Source organism: Rhineura floridana, chromosome 12 (genome assembly GCF_030035675.1).
Source record: "Rhineura floridana isolate rRhiFlo1 chromosome 12, rRhiFlo1.hap2, whole genome shotgun sequence".
Lineage (NCBI taxonomy): Eukaryota > Metazoa > Chordata > Lepidosauria > Squamata > Rhineuridae > Rhineura > Rhineura floridana.
In genome coordinates this window covers 32,923,855-32,948,613 of record NC_084491.1, presented here as the reverse complement: position 1 = coordinate 32,948,613, position 24,759 = coordinate 32,923,855, and the positions used below count along the sequence as shown (strand labels likewise).

Genomic DNA, 24,759 nt, shown 5'->3' with positions numbered 1-24,759 from the left:
AATTTCACTGCCCTGCCAAAATCCAACCCAAAAAGAAAAGCCTTGCAACAATTCTGAAAATTGCACAGTCTCAGCCTATGACGCACTACTCAAGGAAGTGGATTCTATAACTGTGGGAGAGCCAACAAGAACACACTGATGGCATTTTTTAAAACAAGGGTGTCTGCCACGCTGTTCACACATGCATGTTCATCACGATCTATTGCTGCTGTTGCTCTTTGCTTGTTGGGTTTTGTTAATAGTTTTATATTGTTAGTTATACGGATCTACCTTAAATCAGAATTGTGATCTCACTTAGAATCATAGAATAGGGGAGCTGGAAGAGACCTCTAAGACCATCGAGCCCAGCCCCGTGCTCAGTACAGGAATCCGAGTTAAAGCATACCCAACAGGTACCTGTCCAGCTGCCTCTTGAATGCCTCCAGTGCTGGAGAGCCCACCACCTCCCTAGGGAATTGATTGTGGTGGATTGTTTTTTGTGGATAATGATAGGGTTATGCATCTGTATATGTGTCTCTGAACCTGTTTCCTGTGTCCAGAGAGTAAACCTCTCAGGAACAGCGATGGACAAATCTGTCATTTTTGGTTTCTCTCAGTTTATCACTTCTCCAGCCTTAAATTCAGTTGTCCACATTTCCACATCAGTTTATGATTTTATGAAAATGATTTTTTTTCATGAAAGTTCCTCAGCATGTGTACATTTCTCCTAATCAACACTTTTTTGTATGCAGTTTTGACTAATATATACATTTTTGCAAAGCAATTTCCTTTAATAAAATGCATTTTACATGTTATGTTCCCTAATAAATGCATTTTATGCACACTTTACCCCCGGTATATGCATGTTTGTACTTAGTACTTGGCTACAGAACTGCACTGCAACATTCAAAGAAGTGTGAATTTCAATGGATGGCAGCTTTTCAGTGTGCATATTGTTTTAGAATGTGCAGATTAGGTAGGTTCTCCTTTAAATGTAAACTGAATCGAATTTCTCCTCCATCCCTACTCAGGAATATTGTAGAACTGGGAAATGTAGTCTGGTGCTAGGGGAAACTTTCCTCTGCAGCTCCTGGCTCTATATGTGCTAAAACTGGGCTACTGTCTGTCCAGGAGAGTTGGTCCCAAAACTTGCATGATTGCTAACAGGAGCACAGCGTGGGTATGTGTGGGCCTTTGGGTTGGATAGTGGAACATCCCTATAATGTCTTAGACCCCTTACTTTTTTGGGAGCAGTGTTCCTATGTCTTCACTGTCCTTTCCTGCTGATTGGAGCCAATCGGAAAGAAAGGAGGCGAGTTAACCACTGAGGAAACTCTTCTCAATAGCTAATACAATCCCCTTTAGTCTTAAAACCAAGAAGGACAACTCAGCCAAGGAAGCTCTTTACCTTAAAGCATCTTAATATATTTGCCCATGTATGTGTACAGAAAATAGCAGACATAACTGAAAGGCAACGCATGGAGATCTGCATTGATCATTGCAATGCATCTCTAAGGGAAAGTACTCCAAACAAAATCAGAGACTGAAAGTTCATTTTGTTGCACTTCTGAATTTGCCACTATATGACTGGGGGTGGGGTGGGGAACAGCGCCAAGACTTCTGGACTTCACCCAGTAAAGGTGTTCTTATTAAAAGGCAATAACAGACACAATCAGTCAGGTTGCCACAGAAGGTTATCCAAGAGAAAGAAAATAAAGAGAAAAAAACCTTCATGAAAACTAATGTACACGTAAAGCAATTTCTCCTAATATGATGAATTTTTGTAGGCTCTTTTCACTAATGTATTCATTTATATGTCTGGCATATAAAAGCATAAGAAGAGCCTGCTGGGTCAGGCCAATGGCCCATCTAGTCCAGCATCCTGTTCTCACAGTGGCCAACCAGTTGCCCATGGGAAGCCCACAGACAGATGAGTGCAAGAGCCCTGTCCCCTCCTGCAGCTCTGGCAACTGGTTTTCAGATGCATCCTGCCTCTGGCTATGGAGGCAGAGCATAGCCATGAATGGGTCTAAATGGGTCTAAATGTCAATGCACTGCCTTCAAGTCGATCCCAACTTATGGCGACCCTATGAATTCTATAAATTCTATAAATTCTATAAATACATTCAAAGCAGGAGACCATCTAGGGAGACAATTGGACCCTTGGATGATAAGGGAGTCAAAGGTGTACTAAAGAACGATAAGGAGATTGCAGAGAAGATAAATGAATTCTTTGCATCTGTCTTCACAGTGGAAGATATAGGGCAGATCCCTGAACCTGAACTAACATTTGCAGGAAGGGATTCTGAGGAACTAAGACAAATAGTGGTAACGAGAGAGGAAGTTCTAAGCTTAATGGACAATATAAAAACTGACAAATCACCGGGCCCGGATGGCATCCACCCGAGAGTTCTCAAAGAACTCAAAGGTGAAATTGCTGATCTGCTAACTAAAATATGTAACTTGTCCCTTGGGTCCTCCTCCGTGCCTGAGGACTGGAAAGTGGCAAATGTAACACCAATCTTCAAAAAGGGATCCAGAGGGGATCCCGGAAATTACAGGCCGGTTAGCTTAACTTCTGTCCCTGGAAAACTGGTAGAAAGTATTATTAAAGCTAGATTAACCAAGCACATAGAAGAACAAGCCTTGCTGAAGCAGAGCCAGCATGGCTTCTGCAAGGGAAACTCCTGTCTCAGTAACCTATTAGAATTCTTTGAGAGTGTCAACAAGCATATAGATAGAGGTGATCCAGTGGACATAGTGTACTTAGACTTTCAAAAAGCGTTTGACAAGGTACCTCACCAAAGGCTTCTGAGGAAGCTTAGCAGTCATGGAATAAGAGGAGAGGTCCTCTTGTGGATAAGGAATTGGTTAAGAAGCAGAAAGCAGAGAGTAGGAATCAACGGACTGTTCTCCCAATGGAGGGCTGTAGAAAGTGGAGTCCCTCAAGGATCGGTATTGGGACCTGTACATTTCAACTTGTTCATTAATGACCTAGAATTAGGAGTGAGCAGTGAAGTGGCCAAGTTTGCTGACGACACTAAATTGTTCAGGGTTGTTAAAACAAAAAGGGATTGCAAAAAGCTCCAAAAAGATCTCTCCAAACTGAGTGAATGGGCGGAAAAATGGCAAATGCAATTCAATATAAACAAGTGTAAAATTATGCATATTGGAGCAAAAAATCTTAATTTCACATATACGCTCATGGTGTCTGAACTGGCGGTGACCGACCAGGAGAGAGACGGGATTGTGGTGGACAGCACGATGAAAATGTCGACCCAGTGTGCGGCAGCTGTGAAAAAGGCAAATTCCATGCTAGCAATAATTAGGAAAGGTATTGAAAATAAAACAGCCGATATCATAATGCCGTTGTATAAATCTATGGTGCGGCCGCATTTGGAATACTGTGTACAGTTCTGGTCGCCTCATCTCAAAAAGGATATTCTAGAGTTGGAAAAGGTTCAGAAGAGGGCAACCAGAATGATCAAGGGGATGGAGCGACTCCCTTACGAGGAAAGGTTGCAGCATTTGGGGCTTTTTAGTTTAGAGAAAAGGCGGGTCAGAGGAGACATGATAGAAGTGTATAAAATTATGCATGGCATTGAGAAAGTGGATAGAGAAAAGTTCTTCTCCGTCTCTCATAATACTAGAACTCGTGGACATTCAAAGAAGCTGGATGTTGGAAGATTCAGGACAGACAAAAGGAAGTACTTCTTTACTCAGTGCATAGTTAAACTATGGAATTTGCTCCCACAAGATGCAGTAATGGCCACCAGCTTGGACGGCTTTAGAAGAAGATTAGACAAATTCATGGAGGACAGGGCTATCAATGGCTACTAGCCATGATGGCTGTGCTCTGCCACCCTAGTCAGAGGCAGCATGCTTCTGAAAACCAGTTGCTGGAAGCCTCAGGAGGGAAGAGTGTTCTTGCACTCGGGTCCTGCTTGCGGGCTTCCCCCAGGCACCTGGTTGGCCACTGTGAGAACAGGATGCTGGACTAGATGGGCCACTGGCCTGATCCAGCAGGCTCTTCTTATGTTCTTATGTTCTTATGTTCTTAGGGTGTTCATGAGGCTGAGAGGCAGTGACTGGCCCAAGGTCACCCAGTGAGCTTCATGGCTGTGTGGGAATTCGAACCCTGGTCTCCCAGGTCGTAGTCCAGCACCTTAACCACTACACCACACTGGCTCTCACTGGTTGTGTCTAATCCTCTTTTAAAGCCATCCAAGTTGGTGGCCGTCCCTGCCTCACGTGGGAGCGAATTCCGTAGTGTAACTCTGCTCCGCGTGAAGAAGGACTTTCTTTTGTCTGTCCTGAATCTTCCATCATTCGGCTTCATCGGATGTCCACAAGTTCTAGTGTTATGAGAGAGGGAGAAAGGTGTTCCTCTATTCACTTTCTCCAGGCCAGGCATAATTTTATACCCTTCTACCATGTCGCCTCTGACTCACCTTTTCTCTAAACTAAAAAGCCCCAAATGCACAACCTTTCCTCGAAAGGGAGTCGCTTCATCCACTTGATCATTTTGGTTGCCATTTTCTCAACCTTCTCCAGCTCTGCAATATCCTTTCTGCACACAGTGGTAGTGTCCAGATGGACAGTATGTGTGTGAGATAATTTTTTTTAACCCATCATTCTGTCTACCCAAAGGAACAACAGGGAAGAAAGATTCTCAGTGGCATAGTAAATCCCAAAGCAAAGAAAGCAGGCGTTCCCAGGCCATAGGACCATAGATAGGTCCCTTACGTTGAGTCAGACCACTGGTCCTTCTAGCTCAGTAGTGTCTACCCTGACTAGCAGCAGCTCTGCAGGATTTCAGGCTGGAGTCTCTCTCAGTCCTACCTGGAGATTGAACCTGGGACCCTCTGCATGCAGAGCAGATGCTCTGCCACTGAGCTACCATTCAAGTGAGGTGTAAGGTGAGACAAATACCAAGGGAGAACAAGGCAGGTGTGAATTGAAGACAGCAAAATGATGTATCTCTTCATTGCTCAGAACAGCAGGGATGCCTCACTTTGAAACCTTTTTACATGGGATGGGAAACTGGGTGGCCCTCCAGAAGCTATTGGACTATAGCTCCAATAGTCTTTGCTCATTGGTCATGCTGGCTGGGGCTGATATGAGCTAGAGTCCAACAACATCTGGAGGGCCACAGGTTCCCTACCCCTGCTTTATAGAGTGTGATCAGCAGGGCTAGCATCAGCACCTGGCATACTTGGGCAGTTGTCAATGTCCCAACCACCCTGGCAGGGCCCAATACTGATCCCCCCTTTTAAAAAAAAGACATTACCAGTTGCCAGCAGTCATCAGCCTCCAGTCCCAGAAGCCAGCTCCTCTCCTGGTGCATTGTGCTAAGAGAAGGAACAGGCTGCTGCCCCGCCCCCCCATTGTCAAACCAGCAACTATTCCCTCCCCCTGCAAAATGCCTTGGGATTAGAGTTGCCTTGCAGAGCATAGTTGGGAGGACAAATGGCCACTGTCTGAAGCTGCCAGTTTCACCAGCACAACCCCCCTCCCTACAAACCACCCAGCATCATCCTATCAAAAGCCCCTTCAATCCTGGCACTAATCCTGAATATCAGCTGAGCTTTTCTGGCAAATGGGTGCAAGGAAATGACCGTGGATTGATCTCTCTGCAATTCTCCTCTTGGCCACAGCCAGGGGTGGAGCACAGACTAAATCCTTAACAGCCATTCCTCAAGTCACTGGTTCAAGATTTGCTGCAGGCACAGTTCCTGACACCATCCCTCTTCCTGTATGAGTGAGCTCCTGGGATGCTAAACAAGCAAAGAATTTGGAGAACCTTCTGTACCCTTAAAAAAATCCTATAGAACTAATAAATGGCAATAATGTATATCCATCTGGTGCCTTTGGAGAATAAGCAGTTCCTTCAGCTTCTAGGGAGCAGCATGTTATGTTTCTTCCAGGGAAGACCGTGGAAGATGCCCCACCCAGTGAATTGTTGAGGTTTTAACGTCAAGCTATACAGTTTCCTTCAAAACAGAAAACACATTGTAATGTTTTTAAAAACATCTGTCAAGTAAGGATTTCAAATAACAGGAGTTAGAGGGATTTAAGAACAAACATCTCAGTAGTACAATTTGTGAAGTATTTTACCCTAGGTCATTCCTCCCAGCTCTAGAACTCCGAGGACCGCTTCACATACCTGTGTTTCCACAGAGATTAATCTCTTGATGGTAAAGAGCCAGACAGCCCATCATCATATAGACAGAAACAGTTGCCCTTGGCACACAGGCATAAAAATAAATAATATGTGTGAGCTTTAATTTTTTGTGATGCAGAAGTGATGTTGGGCAGCTTCTCTATGATCAGTAAACTGCAACAGTATGATTTTTCACAACTGTTCAGTCAGCCTATTTATTCTAGAGTCATTCATTGGCGATCACTCATAGCTGAGTAAGATTGTCTTCCAAGATAAGGTCTTTAACAGTGGGTCAGTAAGTGACTGTGAAGGCCAGTTCTGGATCCACACAGCCTCCTACAGTGAGGACATAGGTTTCCAGATGGATGATGAGGATTTGTTTGACGTGCCTTCTGCTTAGCTTGTTTGTCCCATTCGCCCTGTATTCGTCCTTCTTCGAAGTCCACAGCACCTTTGATAGTAGCCAACCTCCATTTGGGACGTTCATGGGCCAAGACTTCCCAGTTCTCAGTGCTAATGTAACATTTTTTTAGATTCACTTTAAGAACATCTTTAAACCTCTTTTGCTGTCCACCAATATTCCATTTTCCATCCTTAAGTTGGGAGTAAAGTAGCTGCTTAGAAAGATGGTGATCAGGCATTCGAACAACATGGCCAGTCCAGCGAAGTTGATGTTAAAGGATCATTGTTTCAACTCTGGTAGTCTTTGCTTCTTCCAAAATGCTAACATTAGTCCGTCTATCTTCTCAAGTAATTTGCAGAATTTTCCTAAGGCAGCGTTGGTGGAATCTTTCAAGAAGTTGGGAGTGGCTTTTATAAATGGTCCATGTTTCAGTAAGGTCGCTAGTACAATATTCTAGAGTAGGGATGGGCAAATATAAATTTCAGTTTATCTCAGTTTCTCATTTTTCCAATCTTAAGTTCACTTCTCCACATTTCTACATCAGTTTGTTATTTAAAAAAACCTTCATGAAAACTAATGTACACGTAAAGCAATTTCTCCTAATATGATGAATTTTTGTAGGCTCTTTTCACTAATGTTTATGCACCCTTTCCCCTAACATATTCATTTTTCTAAACATTGCTTGGATGGAGAACTGCATCGCAAAATCCAGAGATGTGCACATTTCAAAGGATGGCTGTGTTTCGGTTTGCATATTGTTTTGGAACATGCAAATTTGATAGATTTACCTTTATATTCAAACTCAATGAGATTTCTCCAGCATGCCTACTACAGAATTAGCTGGAGGAGTTTTTACTGAATCAGAATAGTGAATTCTTAATGTGTGTGCGTGCACATGTATGTGCAAGACAGAAAGGGAAACAGGCTCATGTCCCCTGAGTAAAACCATTTATGTTCAAAATATGTTAGCAAATTTAGATGCCAGTTTGATTGTTTGTTTGTTTAGCAGCCATAGTAGTAGTAGTAGTAGTAGTAGCAGCAGCAGCAGCAGTAGTAGTAGTAGTAGTAGTAGTAGTAGCCAGAGCTTGGAAAAGTTACTTTTTTGAACTACAACTCCCATCAGCCCCAGCCAGCATGGCCACTGGATTGGGCTGATGGGCATTGTAGTTCAAAAAAGTAACTTTTCCAAGCTCTGGTAGTAGCAGTAGTAGTAGTAGTAGTAGTAGTAGTAGTAGTAGTAGTAGTAGTAGTAGTAGTAGTAGTTTTTACTGGAGGAGGAGGAGCCCAGGGCTGCAAACAAAACCACTAAAACCACTCTAAAACATCTTAAAAACAAAAGATGTTAAAATATTAAAACAAAACATCTTTTAAAACATACTAAAACAAAACATCTTTTAAAACATACTAAAACAAAACATCTTAAAAACATCTTAAAAACAGGTCTCTACATAAAAGGCTTGTTGAAAGAGGAAGATCTTCAGTAGGCTCCAAAAAGATAACAGAGATGGTGCCTGTCTACTGTTTAAGGGGAGGGAATTCCAAAGTGTTGGTGCCACTACACCAAAAGTATGCTTCTTATGTTGTGTGGAACGGACCTCCTGCTAAGATGGTATCTGCAGGAGGCCCTCACATTCAGAGTACAGTGATCAACTGGGTATATAAGGGGTAAGGTGATCTTTCAGGTATCCTGGTCCCAAGCTGTGTAGGATTTTGTATACTAAAACCAGAACCTTGAACTTGCGCCAGTAGTTAATGGGCAGCCAGTGCAATTCTTTCAGCAGCAGGGTAACATGTTATCGATATTCTGCCCCAGTGAGCAGTTGCACCATCACATTTTGCACCAGCTGCAGCTTCCGGACCAACCTCAAGGGCATCCCCACATAGAGTGTATTACAATAATCCAGCCTGGAGGTTACCAGTGCATGGACAACAGTGGTCAGGCTATCCCGGTCCAGAAACAGCTGCAGCTATCTTACCAGCCGAAGTTGATAAAAGGCACTCCTAGTCACTAAGGTCACCTGGGCCTGCGCTGATAAAGTTGGATCCAGAAGCACCACAGGCTATGAACCTGCACTCTCAGAGGAAGTACAATCCCATCCAAAGCAGGCAATTGACCAATTACCCAAACTCGGGAACCACCAACCCACTACGCCTCCATCTTGCTAGCATTCAGACTCAGTTTATTGGCCCTCATCCAGCCCACCACCGAATCCCGGCATATACATGCATTCCTGTCATATACTAATGCATGTTTATCCCTTGTTTTCTCATCACTTGGTTACTCAACACTATGGGCAGTGGTGGCTGGTGGCTCCGTGTCAGTGAGGCAGTGGAATCCACTCTGAGTTTTGGTCCAAACTTTCAAGGAGCTGTCCAAGGTGTAATGTATGCTGAGATGTAAATCCTTCTTGGTTCAGTGGGCTTTCCCCTCAGAAACATGTGGATATGATTGCAGCCTACAGAACTAAACATAGCAACATATGCAAATTGGTAACGGATTTGCTGAGAGCCAGTGTGGTGCAGTGGTTAGAGTGTTGGACTAGGAGCTGGGAGACCAGAGTTCAAATCCCCCCTCAGCCATGAAGCACACTGGGTGACCTCAGACCAGTCACCAACTCACAGCTTAGCCTACCTCACAAGATTGTTCTGAGGATAATCAGAGGGGAGCCCTTGAGAAAAGATGGGATCTAAATGCAGTAATGCATAAATAAATAAATCTCCTGTTTCAAAAGGAAAAGAAACCCCCATTCTGTGTATCTTTCATGTCTCTTTCCTCACATACTTATAGCTTCAAAAAGGCAGCAAGTCTGTGTGTGTCCAGGTGGAAGAAGGCATTACGAATCTCTTCAATGGCTGCCAGAATATATTCTGAATGCAATTTCTAACAGCAAACTCTGCCACTTTTCTCACCACCACCCCTCCGCTGCCCTGGCTTCCCTTGCTGTCACAAGGGCGGCAAGATGGGTTCCCACACTGAGATCATACTGTATCAAATTGACACTTGAGGTGATGATGCAGGACTGGCGAAACGGCCTTCGCATTCTGCGCTCCAAAGGCTGGGAACAGAAATGTTGTACCAAAAACAAGGGAGTGGATTTAGAGGCAGGGACAAAACTCACTACTCTCCACTCTGTATCAAACTTTCACTCCCTGGTCTGATTTACGATTGCTTACATAATAGGGATATTATTTATTAGATGGCAATGGAACCGTTTTTGTTTTTGTTTTACAGGCAGCCAGGCTTGCTGCCTTGGGGCTCGTAAGCACTTTGCGATCTTTGCGTGGAGAAAGAAAGAAGCACGCAGGGAAACTCTCATGGGAACATGCCCAGTGGAGAAAGTCCTCTTTGTTCCCAACCTCCATTCATGCCATCAGTGTCGTAAAGTGGGAAACAGCCACAGGGCTCTTCCAATCCATCCCTCACCAACAGCAACATGCCCTAATCTGAGGACCACTTTGTCTTCCCAGAAAGTCTAAACCGGATGTGGAGAAACAGTGTCCCTCCAGGTGTTGCTGAACTACAGCTCCCATCATCCCTGGCCATTGGCCATGTTTGCTGAGGCTGATGGGAGTTATTCAGCAACATCTGGAGGACCACAGGCCCCCACACTTAGTCTAAACCAAAGTGTCAGCCATCTTATGAAAGGAGACATTTGATGGAAAGATGTCCTTTTCCTCAAGGAAAGGATTGCACACAGAATATTTTATGACTTGCTTTCTAGGAACGGTGAAAGAAAAGGAAGATAGTTCCCATCACACAGGAAAGGTGAACTGCTGCACCCTCCAGACACTGTTGGACTCCAGCTCCCATCAGTCCCAGCTAGCACGGTTAATGGTCAGGGGATTATGAGAGTTGAAGTCCGACAGTATTTGGTGAGTTTATAGACTCCCCACCCCTACTATAGCATGAGGAAGTGAATTCCAGAATTTACAAATTGTGAAACATGGGCCCCATCTGCACTATACATTTAATGAAGTATCATGCCGCTTTAAACAGACATGGCTTCCGCCAAAGAATGCTGGAAACTATAGTTTCTGAAAGGGGCTGAGAATTTTTAAGAGGCCCCTATTCCCCTCACAGAGTAACAATTCCCAGAGTGGTTTAACAATCAGCCCCTCTTCCCAGGGACCTCTGAGTACTGTAGCTCTGTGAGCAGAATAGGAATCTCCTAACAAGTCTCAGCACCCTTCACAAACTACAGTTCCCAGGATTAACTGGGGGGAAGGTATGACTGTTTAAAGTGGCATGGTACTGCTTTAAATGTCTAGTGCAGGTGGGACCTAAGAACTTTTTTCACATTGTCTTCCCTTCTGGCCACATAGCTTATTGATATTGGATGGGCATGTTTCACTTCACTTGATACATTTTGCCAGTGAATGTTCTTAAGAATAAATCTATGTCTCCCTCCCTCTCTCCCTCACTTTCTCTCCCTTCCTCTCTCTCCCTGCCTCTGAGATTCTATCTGATGTCATTCTTTCTGGCAACCAAGCACTAAAAAATGGAGCTGTGCCCCCAGGAACGATTTCTGAAATAAACAGCCGAAAGGGCTGGGGTGGGAGATACATATTAAAAATTAATACAACACAAATGCCACACAGCCTTTTTAATAAACCCAAAAGCAACACACAACCTCAAGACTTCAGAGGCATATTATGGAACTCTGGCATCCTACATCCCAGATAGGAAGTGTCTGACTTATTGCAGACTGCAGCACATGCTTTCGTTTAGCAATTAGTCTAATTCTTTCCCCCTTGTATCCATTGAAACGGTTAAAGAGAGAAGGAAAGCAAAAGCAAAAGGAGACTGAAACACGGTCAGAACCCTAAATGCAATAATACAGCAACTAGTACTTAGGGACAAAGAGAACTATTAGGATAGCTATTGTATAGAAATAGAAGAGGACAACAAAAAAGGAAGAACAAGAGCCCTACTCCAAAAGATTAGGGAAATCAAAGGGAAATTCAAACTAAGAGTAGGGATGTTGAATAATTAACAGGGGAACACACTGATTGGCTGAGATAAAATAAAAGGAAGATGGAAGCAATACACTGAAGAGCTCTATAAAAGAGATGCAAGGATGACAGATTCATTCAAAGAAGAACTGCATGACGAAGAGCCAGAAATTTTAGAATGTGAGGTGAAAGCTGCTCTTACAATACTTGGAAGAAACACATCACCAGGAACAGATGGCATACCAATAGAGTTGCTACAAGTTACTGAGACTGAATCTGTCCAAATTTTGACAAAAATTTGTCAACAAATATGGAAAATAAAACAATGGCCCACAGACGGGAAGCGTTCAATATACATCCCAATTCCAAAGAAAGCAGATCCCAGGGAATGCAGTAATTATCAAACTATTGCCTTAATATCCCATGCAAGTAAAATAATGCTTAAGATTCTATGACAAAGGCTCTTACCATATATGGAGCGAGAAATGCCAGATGTCCAAGCTGGATTTAGAAAGTGAATAAGTAACAGAGATCATATCGCAAACATACGTTGGATCATGGAATGGACCAAGGAATTTCAGAAGAAAATCACCCTGTGCTTTATAGATTACGGCAAAGTCTTTGATTGTGTAGATCATGAAAAACTATGGAATGCTTTAAAGGAAATGGGGGTGCCACAGCATCTGATTGTTTTGATGCACAACCTATACTCTGGACAAGAGGTCACTGTAAAGACAGAATATGGAGAAACCAGTTGGTTCCTAATTGGAAAGGGTATGAGACAGGGGTGTATTTTATCACCCTATTTGTTTAGTCTACATGCAGAATATATCATATGGAAAATGGGATTGGACCAAGATGGGGGTATGAAAATTGGAGGGGAAAATATCAATAATTTAAGATATGCAGACTATACCATGCTACTAGCAGAAACCAGTAATGATTTGAAATGAATAATGATGAAAATTAAAGAGGAAAGCACAAAAGCAGGACTACAGGTGAAAGTTGACAATGAGGACATTGAACTTGTCAAGTATTATCAATACCTTGGCACAGTCATTAACCAAAATGGAGACAATAGTCAAGAAATCAGAAGAAGACTAGGACTGAGGAGGGCAGCTATGAGAGAACTAGAAAAGGTCCTCAAATGCAAAGATGTATCACTGAACACCAAAGTCAGGATCATTCAGACCATGGTATTCCCGATCTCTATGTATGGATGTGAAAGTTGGACAGTGAAAAAAGTGGATAAGAGAAAAATCAACTCATTTGAAATGTGGTGTTGGAGGAGAGCTTTGTGCATACCATGGATTGCGAAAAAGACAAATAATTTGGTGTTGGAACAAATTAAACCAGAACTATCACTAGAAGCTAAAATGATGAAACTCAGGTTATCATACTTATGGACACACAATGAGAAGACATGATTCACTAGCAAAGACAATAATGCTTGGAAAAACAGAAGGGAGTAGAAAAAGAGGAAGGCCACACAAGAGATGGATTGATTCCATAAAGGAAGCCACAGACCTGAACTTACAAGATCTGAACAGGGTGGTTCACTGATTCATAGGGTCATCATAAATCAAAATCAACTTGAAGGCACATAACTACAACAACAACACATGAAGCAGGGCCGGCCCTATGGTTGGGCAAAGTGAGGCAGTGACCTCAGGTGTCAAATGCTGGTGCCTGGGAAGGCAGTGACAGGACACACACACACCCATGGCCATTTCTTCTGAACCTCCTGGGCATTCATTTATGATGGAGGACAGTGTTGTGTGCGCCATGTTCTGAGCCTTCTCCTCTCTGAGATGGTGGAGGATGCAGCCCCATTGCCAAGGCTGAAGAGAGATTCAACTGCCAGTCCAGTCAGCTTCAGAGTGGGCAATGGGAGACGGCATCTTATATATATATGCACTTACATATATTAGTACATTTGTATCCCACCTTTCTTCCATAATGACACGGCATTGTGCATGGGTTTTCCAGATGGTCTCCCATCCAAACACTGATCAAACTGAGACCTGCTTAGCTTCAATAAAGTTGTTGCATCATATTCCCCATGACCATGCCCCAGACTCTAGCTTCTTTCCTCCATTTTGGCAAGTAGTTTCAATGTAAACTGCTTCATGATACTGGAGAAAGGCATGCTCCCAGCACTAATCAGCTGATTGGCATTGGGAGCATACCTTCAAAGGGGCTTGCTCCATTAGTGCAAAGTAGTTTGCATTGAACCACTTACAGAAACTAGCCTCTCCCCCCTCCATTTTAGCAAGTGTTTCAATGCAAACTGCTTTGTGCTAATGGAGCAAGTCTCTTTGAAAGTGCGCTTCCTCCACTAATCAGCTGATTGACACCCAGAAATGCTCCTTCAAAGGAGGTTGCTATAACCACCCATCAGGTGACTGACAGGTGGACGGACCTACCCACCTTTCAAAGCTGGCCCACAGAGGATGGGGGACTGAGAAATCTGGCCCACCAGCCAGGTCCATTTTCCTACCTGTGCCCTAGAGCATCAGAGGCTATGCCTCAGAAGACAGACTGACTGCTTGGGAGACACACAATGGAATCCAGAAGGCTTTGATGGGACGAGAGGGAGGTTGCGCTTTACCTTTGTCAAAAGAAATATATTCTGCAGATGTTCAGAGCCTCTCTGATACCTATAGTCCAAACAGGCAATGGTAGCTTGGCCCTGGCTCAAGTTAAACCTTGTTGGAATCTCAATCACGGTTCCATTGTTTGCTTTTGGTGACATCTTCTACTGAAATTAGGTGCTGCCACCTTAAATGATCCATTTATTGCAGATGTGCAATTAACATTATGTGGCACATGTGCCAGTTCTGCATAGCAAAGTGGTTGAATGGGCACATATGGGATATATTATGAGAGAGGCTTTTTCTTTCTTTCTTTCTTTCTTTCTTTCTTTCTTTCTTTCTTTCTTTCTTTCTTTCTTTCTTTCTTTCTTTCTTTCTTTCTTTCTTTTTCTTGTTTTTACTTTAAAAGGAGCAATCAAACATGAGATTCCCCCAGCTGAAGTCTGATGTGGTACATTCTAGCAATAGTTGCATCAAATGAGTCTGCTTATCATGAAGCTCATCTGTGTGAACCTGATCAAGGAAAAATGAAGGTGGGTCAAAGTCTGGCCCTCCAGCAATTTTCATAAATCACCCTGGAAAAGACAATAGACAATGCAACTGTAACACCTTCCCTTTTGTTCTCCTATAACTCCTTTCAGCAACACCTAGGGTAGCCAAGGGACCAGGAAAACCCCACTTGCTCCTCTGCATTCATCAGCAGCATGATGAATTTTGTAGAAATTGGGAAGTGAAGGGTATTTTTTTTCCCCATAGCGTGAAGATAAATGTTACCTCCTGGTAGGGAAGGAAGGAGGCAATGATTTGCATCCCATCCTGTGTTTGTCACAATCAACTCTGTTTCCGTTCCACTACAGTTCAGCTTCTGCTAGAAACTAAGCTATTTGGCTGGGTAGCAACTATGGCTGAAATTAACATGATTAATTATGTAATGAATATCTATGCATTTCAATGGAAGGGAAATGTAAAAAAAAGTTATTTACATAACTTTTGCAGACGAAAAAGAGATAGTGAATACCACTTGCATTCGTTTGCGTAATTTCCATGTGGCAATTCCACTCCTGTTTCTGACAGAATTCTTTGACATTCCTACCTCTGAGTATTGTTGGCAGACCAAGCACAGCCCAATTCTGCTTTTGCACAAGAGCAGGTACTGGTTAAGAAGGTTGGCAACGCCTGCAGAATCGTATGTTTACAGTAGGGAATCCACTGGAGACAGAGGAAAATCAGCTTGCAGGCCTTGATCAAAGATAATGATGATACACCGTCCTTGACCGCATGAAAAACTGGCAATTGAAAGAGCGAAAATTATTGTCTACTAGACATAAACAGTGTTTAAAGTTAGGCAAACAACAGAGACATAAAATGATTGGACTTATGGCCCCAACCCCCTAACCCCTCATGGCAGAACAGTAATTGAAAAGATCTTTTCTGAATCCTAGAAAGACTGGTTAACAACAATATAATGTTTTATTTGTTTGTTAGTTTGTTTTCTATTTATATATGTGGGACGGAGCCTCACATGTTTCCATTATAACCATGTTTTGAGGCAAAGGCTGTTTTGGAAAAAAGAACATTCCTGAGATTTTAGGGGATAAGACATCATACCCATATGATTTGGAAGCCAATTCAAAATTGAACCCTTGTCCTTTAGGGATGAGGGAAGAATTAGTTTTAATGTGAACTTACCTAATTTGCACAAAAATGCATTCAAATCTTCCTCTGGACTTCTAAAAAATATATTATTGTTGTTGTTGTTGTTTATTTATATACCACTTTTTGGCCAAAAGGCCCCCAAAGTGGTGAACAAAACATTATAAAACGTATTACCAAAAAAAATTACATAAGAAATAACCAGTAAAAAATATACAGTAAAAATACAATTCAACTAAAACAATGCAAATACAACAAGAACAATGCAACAAGAACAGAGGAAAAACTTTTCTCCCTCTCTCTCTTCTGCGGCAGCGGCAGCGGCTCGGTACTGCTCAAGGGCGAGGTACTTGGAGAAGAGCTCGGTGTTGCTCAGATAGCAAGACATGGGGTAGCTGATGGCCAGTGCTGCATTTACATGCAAGCTAAGTAAGCTGCATCTTAGGGTATCAGATTAACAGGAGCCCTGGCGGCTCGGGAAGAGTAGGGGTCCTCGAAGAGCGCCCACAATTGTGGCTGGAGCCTCTTCCAGAGGCTGCCCTTGCCATCGAGGGGGGAGCCACTGGCAGAGGAGGAGGTGCCTACAGCACCCACGTCCTCGATGCCCAGCCCTTGGCAGCCAGCTCGTCGTCGTCAGGTTCAGGGGGTGGCTCGCCAGTGATGAGGTCAGGCGCCTCAAAGATGTCCAGCACCTCCTCGGCGTCACGGTGCTGCCGGTAGATCATCCAGCAGCAGGGCTCCACGTCGGTCTCGTCAATGCCCCAGAAGGCTAGCTCCTCCTCGAAGAGCGGCCCACAGATGTCAGCAGGGCAGTGCAGCTTGCCCGTGTGGTAGTAGTTGAGCATGTAGGTGAAAACGCCCAGGTGGCAGTCAAAGAAGAACTTGCAGCACATGCCGTTCCCACCAGGTGTTGCGATGCCACCATTGCGGATTATGGATCAGGGGTTCCGCTTTCAGGTTGTGTGACATATATGTATATATACATATATCGAACTGTTAAAACAAAAACAAGAGAAAAAATAATACTACAATGCCCCTCCACCCACTCTTACCACCCCCCTCCAGATGAACAATCATTTTCAAGCAAATAAGGCCTGATTTAGATCATGGATCTGTCAGATAAAGGTATCCCTTCACAATTCACCAGGTGTTACTGGCATTTTATAACCAAGTTCTTTAGTTGCCACGCAATTAATTAAAATGTTCCAAACTGCATAAAAGTTGTCTGGTTTTTTAATGTGCCCTGCGTTCCTGAATAGCGTTGGTCAGTTTTTCCATAAAGGCAAGATCCCAAAGCTCCTGAAACCAAATGCCCATTAGATCAGCATGTAGAGTCTTCCAAAACCTGGCGATAGTCAGGAGGGTAGCCGTCAAAATATGGGTGAACAGATGTTTATGATGGAGGTCCTGTGCTTCTTCATCATAAATTGAAAGCAATCCTTGAGTTCCACAATATGGTTTGGTACGTAATGAGGCCCACCTCAGTATATACTTTATCTCCAAACAACTGAACTTGTGGGCAAGCCCACCACATATGATATGAAGAGCCATATTCCCTAAAGTCCCATCTGCAATGAGAATTAGTTGTATTTGCAATCCTGCTCACGCCAATGGTGGAGTGTCTTTAGAGCATTCTCCAGTATGCAGGCCGATACATTTCAAAAAGAAAAAAGAAAAATTCACCTGAAGTGGAAATGGGGAGAGCTAAACTGGAAAAATTAGAAACTGAGAGAGCCCAACTCTAACGGATTCCTTCAACCCTATTTGCTAATACAGCTCGCTGGGGAGTAGCTTGTATAGGGAATGTAAAGAGGGGTGGAATTAATTTCCTCAATAAACAAGTCCCCAGTGGGGCCTATTTGACAATGAAAGGGAAATTGAGTTTCAAAGGGAAATGAAACCATAGGCAACAAACAAGAGGCTTAGCTGGAATAGAAATTAGCTGAACGTTGAAGCTGTACCAGCTGACCTGAAGTAGCTTTCGTCAGAGGGCCAGAATCAGGGTCAGAAGAGCATCTTCTACATGCTAGAAGGGTCTCGGAAGCTAGTGCTGGCAGATGGAAGTTGCAGGACTTAGATGAAGCCTGAAGTGTAGCAGCAGCAATGACAAAAATCAAGGACATAATGTCAAGCTTTTACCATTTATATTACAAGGGCTAGCATTTGACGGGGGCCCAAGAGTAGCAGAGGACTTACCATCCTAACCATGCTGCTATTCCTATTTCATGAAAAAATACCCAAGGCTATCAGATGTAGCTCCCGAAAATTCTCAGTTTGCATGCCCCACCTCTTCCAGTTTAGGTGGGTTCCTTGAGGGTGCTGTGGCTAACCCCCACTGCAAATACTGGAGCTAGCCCTATATACTAGGTTTGGCCAATGAAGAAGATTCGTGCTACTTGCCAATTTCAAGGATTGGTGTTCAAAACCAAGGAGGGCCAACATATTGCCTTCTAGATATTGTTCGACTGCCATTCCCAGCACACCCAACAGCATGGCCAAAATGAATATATTCATTTTTTGTGCATACTTTCCCCTGCCATATCCATTTTTGTAAACATTGTTTGGTTGGTGAACTGCATTGCAAAATTTGTCTAAGTGTGAATTTTGAAGGATGGCTGTGTTTCACTTCTCATATTGTTTTGGAAAGTGTATATTTGATAGATTCAACTTGAAATGTGAACTGAATCAAATTGCTCAGACACCCCTTGATTCGAGTTATAGTCCAACATCTAGAGGACGCTACATTAGCTACCCTTGTTCTACACCCTATTCCCTCCCAGCCCTGAGCAGGGCATTCTCAGTTCTAAGTTGAGACCTTGACAATTTTCTGCTCAGATATAGATCTGAATTAGGCAACGTTGTTATGCCATAATCAAGAGAGACATCAAAATTACTATATAGTTATCATCCATCACACGGGTGCTAAACTGCAGCATCGACTTTTCATATAAACATATAATTGCTCCCGCTGTTTCTGTGTTGTCATTACTGTCCCTGGTAATTCTCAGTCTCTGTTTTTGCCTTTTGGGAATGCCTTTTGTTAGGGTGAATTTGTACAATTGTCATTCTCTGGGGTCTAGCTCTCTCCCCAGGGTCTCTGGAAGTTAAATCTTCGAGAAGAGAGTGAATGGGTCTTGCCTCTAGAAAGCTGGAACAGTAAGGCACCATGGAACATACAGCCCACCATTTCACACACTTCAGCTGTGGAATATATTGAAAACTTATTGTAAAGCAATTATGTTTCCCTCCCTAATACATGTTTAACCCAAAAGAACAAAGCCCTTTCTGATTTTTAAATTGATGGGAGACCCACTGCAATTGCAAAGCAGAGGAATGCGGCATACCAGAATGAGAGTACAGCCTTCAATGGTTGGCGAGGGAAAGTTCTTGGGCAGAGATCCTTCATTATAAGAACCAGGCTGTTAAAAATCATGTCCTATTTTAATGAACTTACTAAATCATGTTGGCACAGACAAATTGACTTAGCGAGTTGATTAAACTTTGCTAAGACTAGGAGAAGAGAAGTCAGGTAGGGACTCAGGAGAAATTCAGTTCAATTCACATTTAAAAGCAAAACTACCTCATTCCCACTTTCAGAAATAATATGTGAACCCAAAAGTAGCCATCCTTTGAAATGCACACTTTTCTGAAATTTGCAATGCAGTTCTCCAATCAAGTATATACTGTGGCAAATTGTGCATAAAGATGCACATATTGGTTAAAATAACATACAAAAATGTGTTATATTAGCAGAAATTTGTTTTGCAAAAATGTGCATATCAGGCAAAATTGCATGCAATATTATATATAATGTGTATATTAGGAGAAATTCGTATTAAGATACTGATGAATTTTCACAAGACCTTTTTTTAAAAAAATATCACAAACTGATGTGGAAGTGTGGAGAACTGAACTCAAAATTGGAAAAGTCAGTAATTGGGAGTATTCACAACTGACAGATTTGTCCATCCCTAATCTCAGGAAAGTACCCCTGATATCCTGGCTCCCACCAACAGAATCAGATGCAGGACTCTCAGCTCATTTATTGCCAATGGCTTTAATCAGGTTAGCGCACAACTGGAACGTGGGTCAGGATACAGCTTACAAGGTCTATAATCACTACAAGGCACTAAGCGGCAGTGAAGATGTTGTCACAACACTTGATACACACTCTGAATTCACTTAATAAGGAACAGGGTGGGCTTGGCTACTTTTGTTGGGGTTTCTCTCAACTCTGTTCGGGACTCGGCAAGCAAGTGGACACTCCTACAGGTAGACTGGCTAATGGGCTCAATTTGTTCATACCTGTGCCACCAACACTGCACATCTGCGGTGACGGAGGCAGGGATGACTCTGCTAGAGCCCCCTCCAGCTCCGCCTCTGGCAACTTCTTCTGATCTGTGAGCAAACCGACTGCAGGAGGCAAGTCTGGGAGCCTGCCCGTGCACTCAGTGGGGCTGGTGGCTCAACCCCTTCACCTCCATTGGCATCAGCCTCAGGGATGGGGCAGTCAACAGGCAGACTCCTGGGCTCCTCCCCAACATCCTCATCCACTGTGCCTAGACCACTGGGCCCCTCCCATGGTTCCCAAGCCACCTCCTCCTCAGTTCAGCCCTACCAAGAGTTCTCTATGGAGCTCATGACATCTTGTCCCATAACACCCCATGCAGTGTCAATCAGTGCTGCTTCAACTGGGGAGTAAAGAGTGGCAATGGTGACAGGGGGTGGTGGAGGACTCTAATTGCTTACAAAGCCAGTTAAGGCCCAGCTCTAATTTCATACAGTGGGAAACTGCTGATCTAGCTCTGGGCAGCTCAGCACTACCTCCAAATGCCTTCTAACTCTGAGCCACGTTGCCAGATGATTCCCCACTACTGTTGCAATGGCGGACAAGGTGTTTTGCTGCCAGTGGGTGGACTACCTCACACAAAGAGACATGGAAAGTTGGACATCCTCGCTCACAGTACCAACCTTGCACAAATCTCAGGCAGTGTGAGAAATGAATTAGCTTTAGGGAGGGGGGGAAGGCCATCTGAAATTTCCATCTTTAGTTCAGTAATCCACTTCCCTTGCAATGTCCCCCAAGATGCAGTGCTCCTGTATGATCGCAATTTCAAAGTAAAAGAGGCAATTTCTCACTGTCCTAGGCGACGCCGATGAAGGCTTCTGCAGAATGCCACCAGAATCCAAAGATGCTCCGTCATCGACACATCATCTTGAGGATAAATTAATCTCTGTCAAAGGGGGAGCTGGCAGATTACATTATTAAGAGAAGAAGAGCTCCCTTCACCTTGCCCCACTCCTTCCCATTCTGCACAAATCCCTTTTCCGACATATGCACCAAAACCGAGCCGAAAAGTTAGCACAGAAAACAGGTGATAAATTATGGGACAATTGATTCAAACCCTTTCAGGGAATGGGAAACATATGGCAAAGCGGTTCTAATTAAGTGTTTGATATGTCTTCGGTCAGGCCAGTGTTTCACGTTTGGCTTGTTCCAGGGGCCTCCTCCATGGTAACTGACATTCACCGGAAAGCAAGAAAATCCTTCATTCTAGAGACTTAAAGTCACCAGTTACAGTTCAAGTAAACCACAATAAAAAAGGGGGAGAATACTTCCCACAATGCGGTGCTTCCTTCAAGAAAGCACTCCGTTCTCCTTTTGGGATAACTAAACACAATCAGCCCCTCTTCTCTGTTTATGAGTTAAATCTCTGGTGGATTACATGGGTCCATTATGGCTATCCAGCTGCAGCGTGGTTGAAATGGAATGGAGTGAAGCTGCATTCAAAGCAATGAGTGAGAGGAAAAGGGGGATCCTGCACCCTATTACAGCTTCAAGGCAAATCTGAGGAGATATCTTACAACTGGTGGGGGGTTTTTTTAAATGAAAAATGAGGTGCCGGTACTCATACCTTGATGAAAGTGTTGTGGGTGCCAGCACAAAATGGTTGCCATAGGCAGGGGGAGAAATGTGGTGCTGTTGTGAGGAATCACTTTTAGCCTTGGGGCCTCATTCCCTCATGTAAAATCTTCCTGGGGTCACATGCCAGTGGTGGGTGGAGCCAGATGTAAAAGTAGGTGGAGCAACAGATGCAACTCTTCCCTTTGCAGAGGCAGCCACATTCCAGCCACACAAAAGTCAGAGACACCAATGTCCATCCATCCTCACTCTAGGCAAGCAAGAGGCATGATCACAATTCAAGGATGCATTCCAGGCAGGGAAAAATACTTGAGGAGGGTGCTGAGCAGAGGCAGCGAGGCATATGCCTGGGGAGAGTCCTGAGGGCCAGACAGAGAGGAGTGGAGGGCCGCATTCAGCCCCCAGGCCAGAGGATCTCCTCCCCTAGTCTGCTTAGTACCCAGACCCCTTGGCACACTACAAAGTGATAGTGATTCCCGATTAACCATTCTGGCTCTCCCGCACACACAAAGTTTCTTGGAGATGTTAGTTCAGGGAGGGTGATAAAAACTCTGATCATATCCACACTGTACATTTCAAGTACGTTTAAAGCACATGGATTCTCCCCAAAGAATCCTAGGGGCTGTGGTTTACCCCTCACAGAGCTATAACTCCCAGCACCCTTGACAAACTACAGTCCCAGGATTCTTTGGGGGAAGCCATGTGCTTTAAAAGTATGGTGTGGATCTGACCTCTGTTATGGATCCCATGCAGAACTACAGTATCCAACGTTTCCTGGGGAGAGAGAATGCCCTTTCAACCAGTTTACATTTGTGGCATAAATATGCCCTACATTGGTAATGTGCCTATACCCTAATGCCAACTAATTCTAGTTTTGTCCCCACCCTTTCCTCTGCAAGGTCAACACTGACAGTTAGTGCCACCCCCTGGAGTGGTTATAAATACAAAGGCTAAGGGCAAACTGAGGCTGGTGAGGCAGTGCCGCATTTGTCCTAATGGAACACTCTTCACTGCCAAGCACAGTTCCTTTCAAGGGTTTGCTTTATTTTTCTTTCAGTCTTTGCTGGCAGGATGCACAATTGCTCCCCCAATAGACAATTATCCTTGTAACATAAATCCCAGTTGCAATTTCTATAAGCTTGTGAGACACCAGCTAGAAATGGCCACAATCTCATTTGAATGACTGCAAATGATCATCCAGGATGTGAGGCAGCGAGAGTTAGAAAGGAAACCTGATCTTGTCCAGATTGCCTGGATAAATATTACGGTCCATGTAGGTCCCTCTCAAACATCAAATGAGGGTCATTGTGTAGATCTGGCACGTAAATCTTTGGCAGGCAGATCTCTGAGCACAAATGCTTGCCAAATCACAGAGCTATGTCAGTCTGTTTTAGCGAGGCAAGGGAGAGTCCTGTGGCCCCATAAACTGAATGTGGCATAACAACTGCATTGTTAGAGGCATGACGTTGTATCAATTGACATCAAAACTTTAATGCAGGGGTGGGGAAAATTTTTCAGCCCAAGGATTGTATTCCATCATGGATAACTCCCTGGAGGCCACATGAGAGAAGGTGCACCCAGAGGCAAAAGTGGATGGAGCAGCAGATGTGAATCTTACCTTTGCAATGTTCCACCCACAAAAAAGTCAGAGATTTCTATGCACACATATCTCTCCATCCAGACAGACAAGACGACACATTCTGTCCAGGCAAAAGCAAAAAGAGTGCATTTGAGAGTCCCAAGGGCTAGGCACAGATGCCTGGAGGACTGCATTCAGCTCCTTAGTCAGCCTTGTAAGAATGCATTCACCTCTCCAGACCATAATTGTAAATACGTTTACTGAGTGAAGTTCACTCCAAACCCCTCCCATGAATGGGCAGGATGCAGAAGAAATGAATAGCGGCCAATAAAACTCAGAGCTGTAGCAAAATTAATCTATCAGCCCCATGCATGAGTGGCCACCAATCACAGAGCTTAGTTCTAAGACCATTGTACAAATGGAGCAAGGAAAATGGCAGCAGGTTTCAGTATCAGAGAGCTCAGTTATATTTCTCCTCCGTGGTCTGTGGTATGACACAAAGGAAGAAGTGGCCACTTTTGCATTGTCCAAAAAGAGGAAACACATCACCAAAAAAGGACAGATATTTGCATAAAAGTAGCATATACTGATACGTATAGATGCCAGTTTAGAATCAATCACTCAAATTTTAATTTAAATAGAAATACAGTACATCTCACCATTGTGGGAAAGACTGTGGTCAAGCGACTTGTGTGCCTGCCTGTTCAGTCTGTTGTCCAGATGGTAAGTGTGAATGGACAACTTCAAGTCCCCTGTAGACAGCCCAATGAGGACTGAGCAGTGTTTGGAATGAACTAATTCAGATTAATTAATTCTAATTAGTTAATTCTAAAATCTCTGAATAACACCTCCCTAGAATTTCCAGGTGAACTGAACATGAATTAAGTACCTCTTGCAGTGGAACTATTTTTATTCAATTCAATTTATATTATATTATATATCTGTTGTTTAAGCTTAACAATCATAATTATTGGGGAAAATAAATAAAACAATTGTTCACATTACACTGTGTGTGTTTTGATGTTTTCGTAGGCTTCAGTATCTTTTATACTTTAGCAGAGCAGTTTGTAAAATTCTGACTAAAAAAATTGCTGAGGACCACATGAATGAACTGTGAACTGAACTGGAAGGAATTAGTTCCTTTTTGGAGGGGTGAACTTGAACTAGAACTAATTTTTGAGGGGATGAACCAGAATTAGAACTAATTCCTTATTAAAATTAACTTTCTAAGCACTGGGACTGAGTGTGTCCATGAAATGTTGACCATCTGTCAACAGACAGGCAGAAAATTGGGAGGGTAGCATAAAAGGGCTAGAATCCTGAACAGAAGCACTTCACACTGCAACATTTTGTTGCAGCTCTGACTTATTTCCATGAATTTTGAATTTCTTGTTGGGGAGGGAACCAACTAGCACTTTATTGGAAGAATGTGGAACCTGCAAGGAATCCTGAGAATTGCCAAGAAAATATAATTGCTCATAACTATGTCACAATGGCTGGGGAAAGAAAGCC

The 24,759-nt window shown here is 43.4% G+C and overlaps 1 protein-coding gene across 1 annotated transcript; it reads right to left on the bottom strand.

Moving 5' to 3' along the window:
- Window positions 1–16,186: 16,186 nt before the first annotated feature.
- On the bottom strand, window positions 16,187–16,638 carry LOC133368773 (potassium voltage-gated channel subfamily C member 2-like). Its single transcript, XM_061593387.1, has 2 exons — window positions 16,340–16,638; window positions 16,187–16,280 (listed from the first exon to the last, which is right to left on the bottom strand). The coding sequence occupies exons 1-2, from the start codon at window positions 16,636–16,638 to the stop codon at window positions 16,187–16,189; spliced, it is 393 nt and encodes a 130-aa protein (XP_061449371.1).
- Between the last annotated feature and the right edge of the window lie 8,121 nt (window positions 16,639–24,759).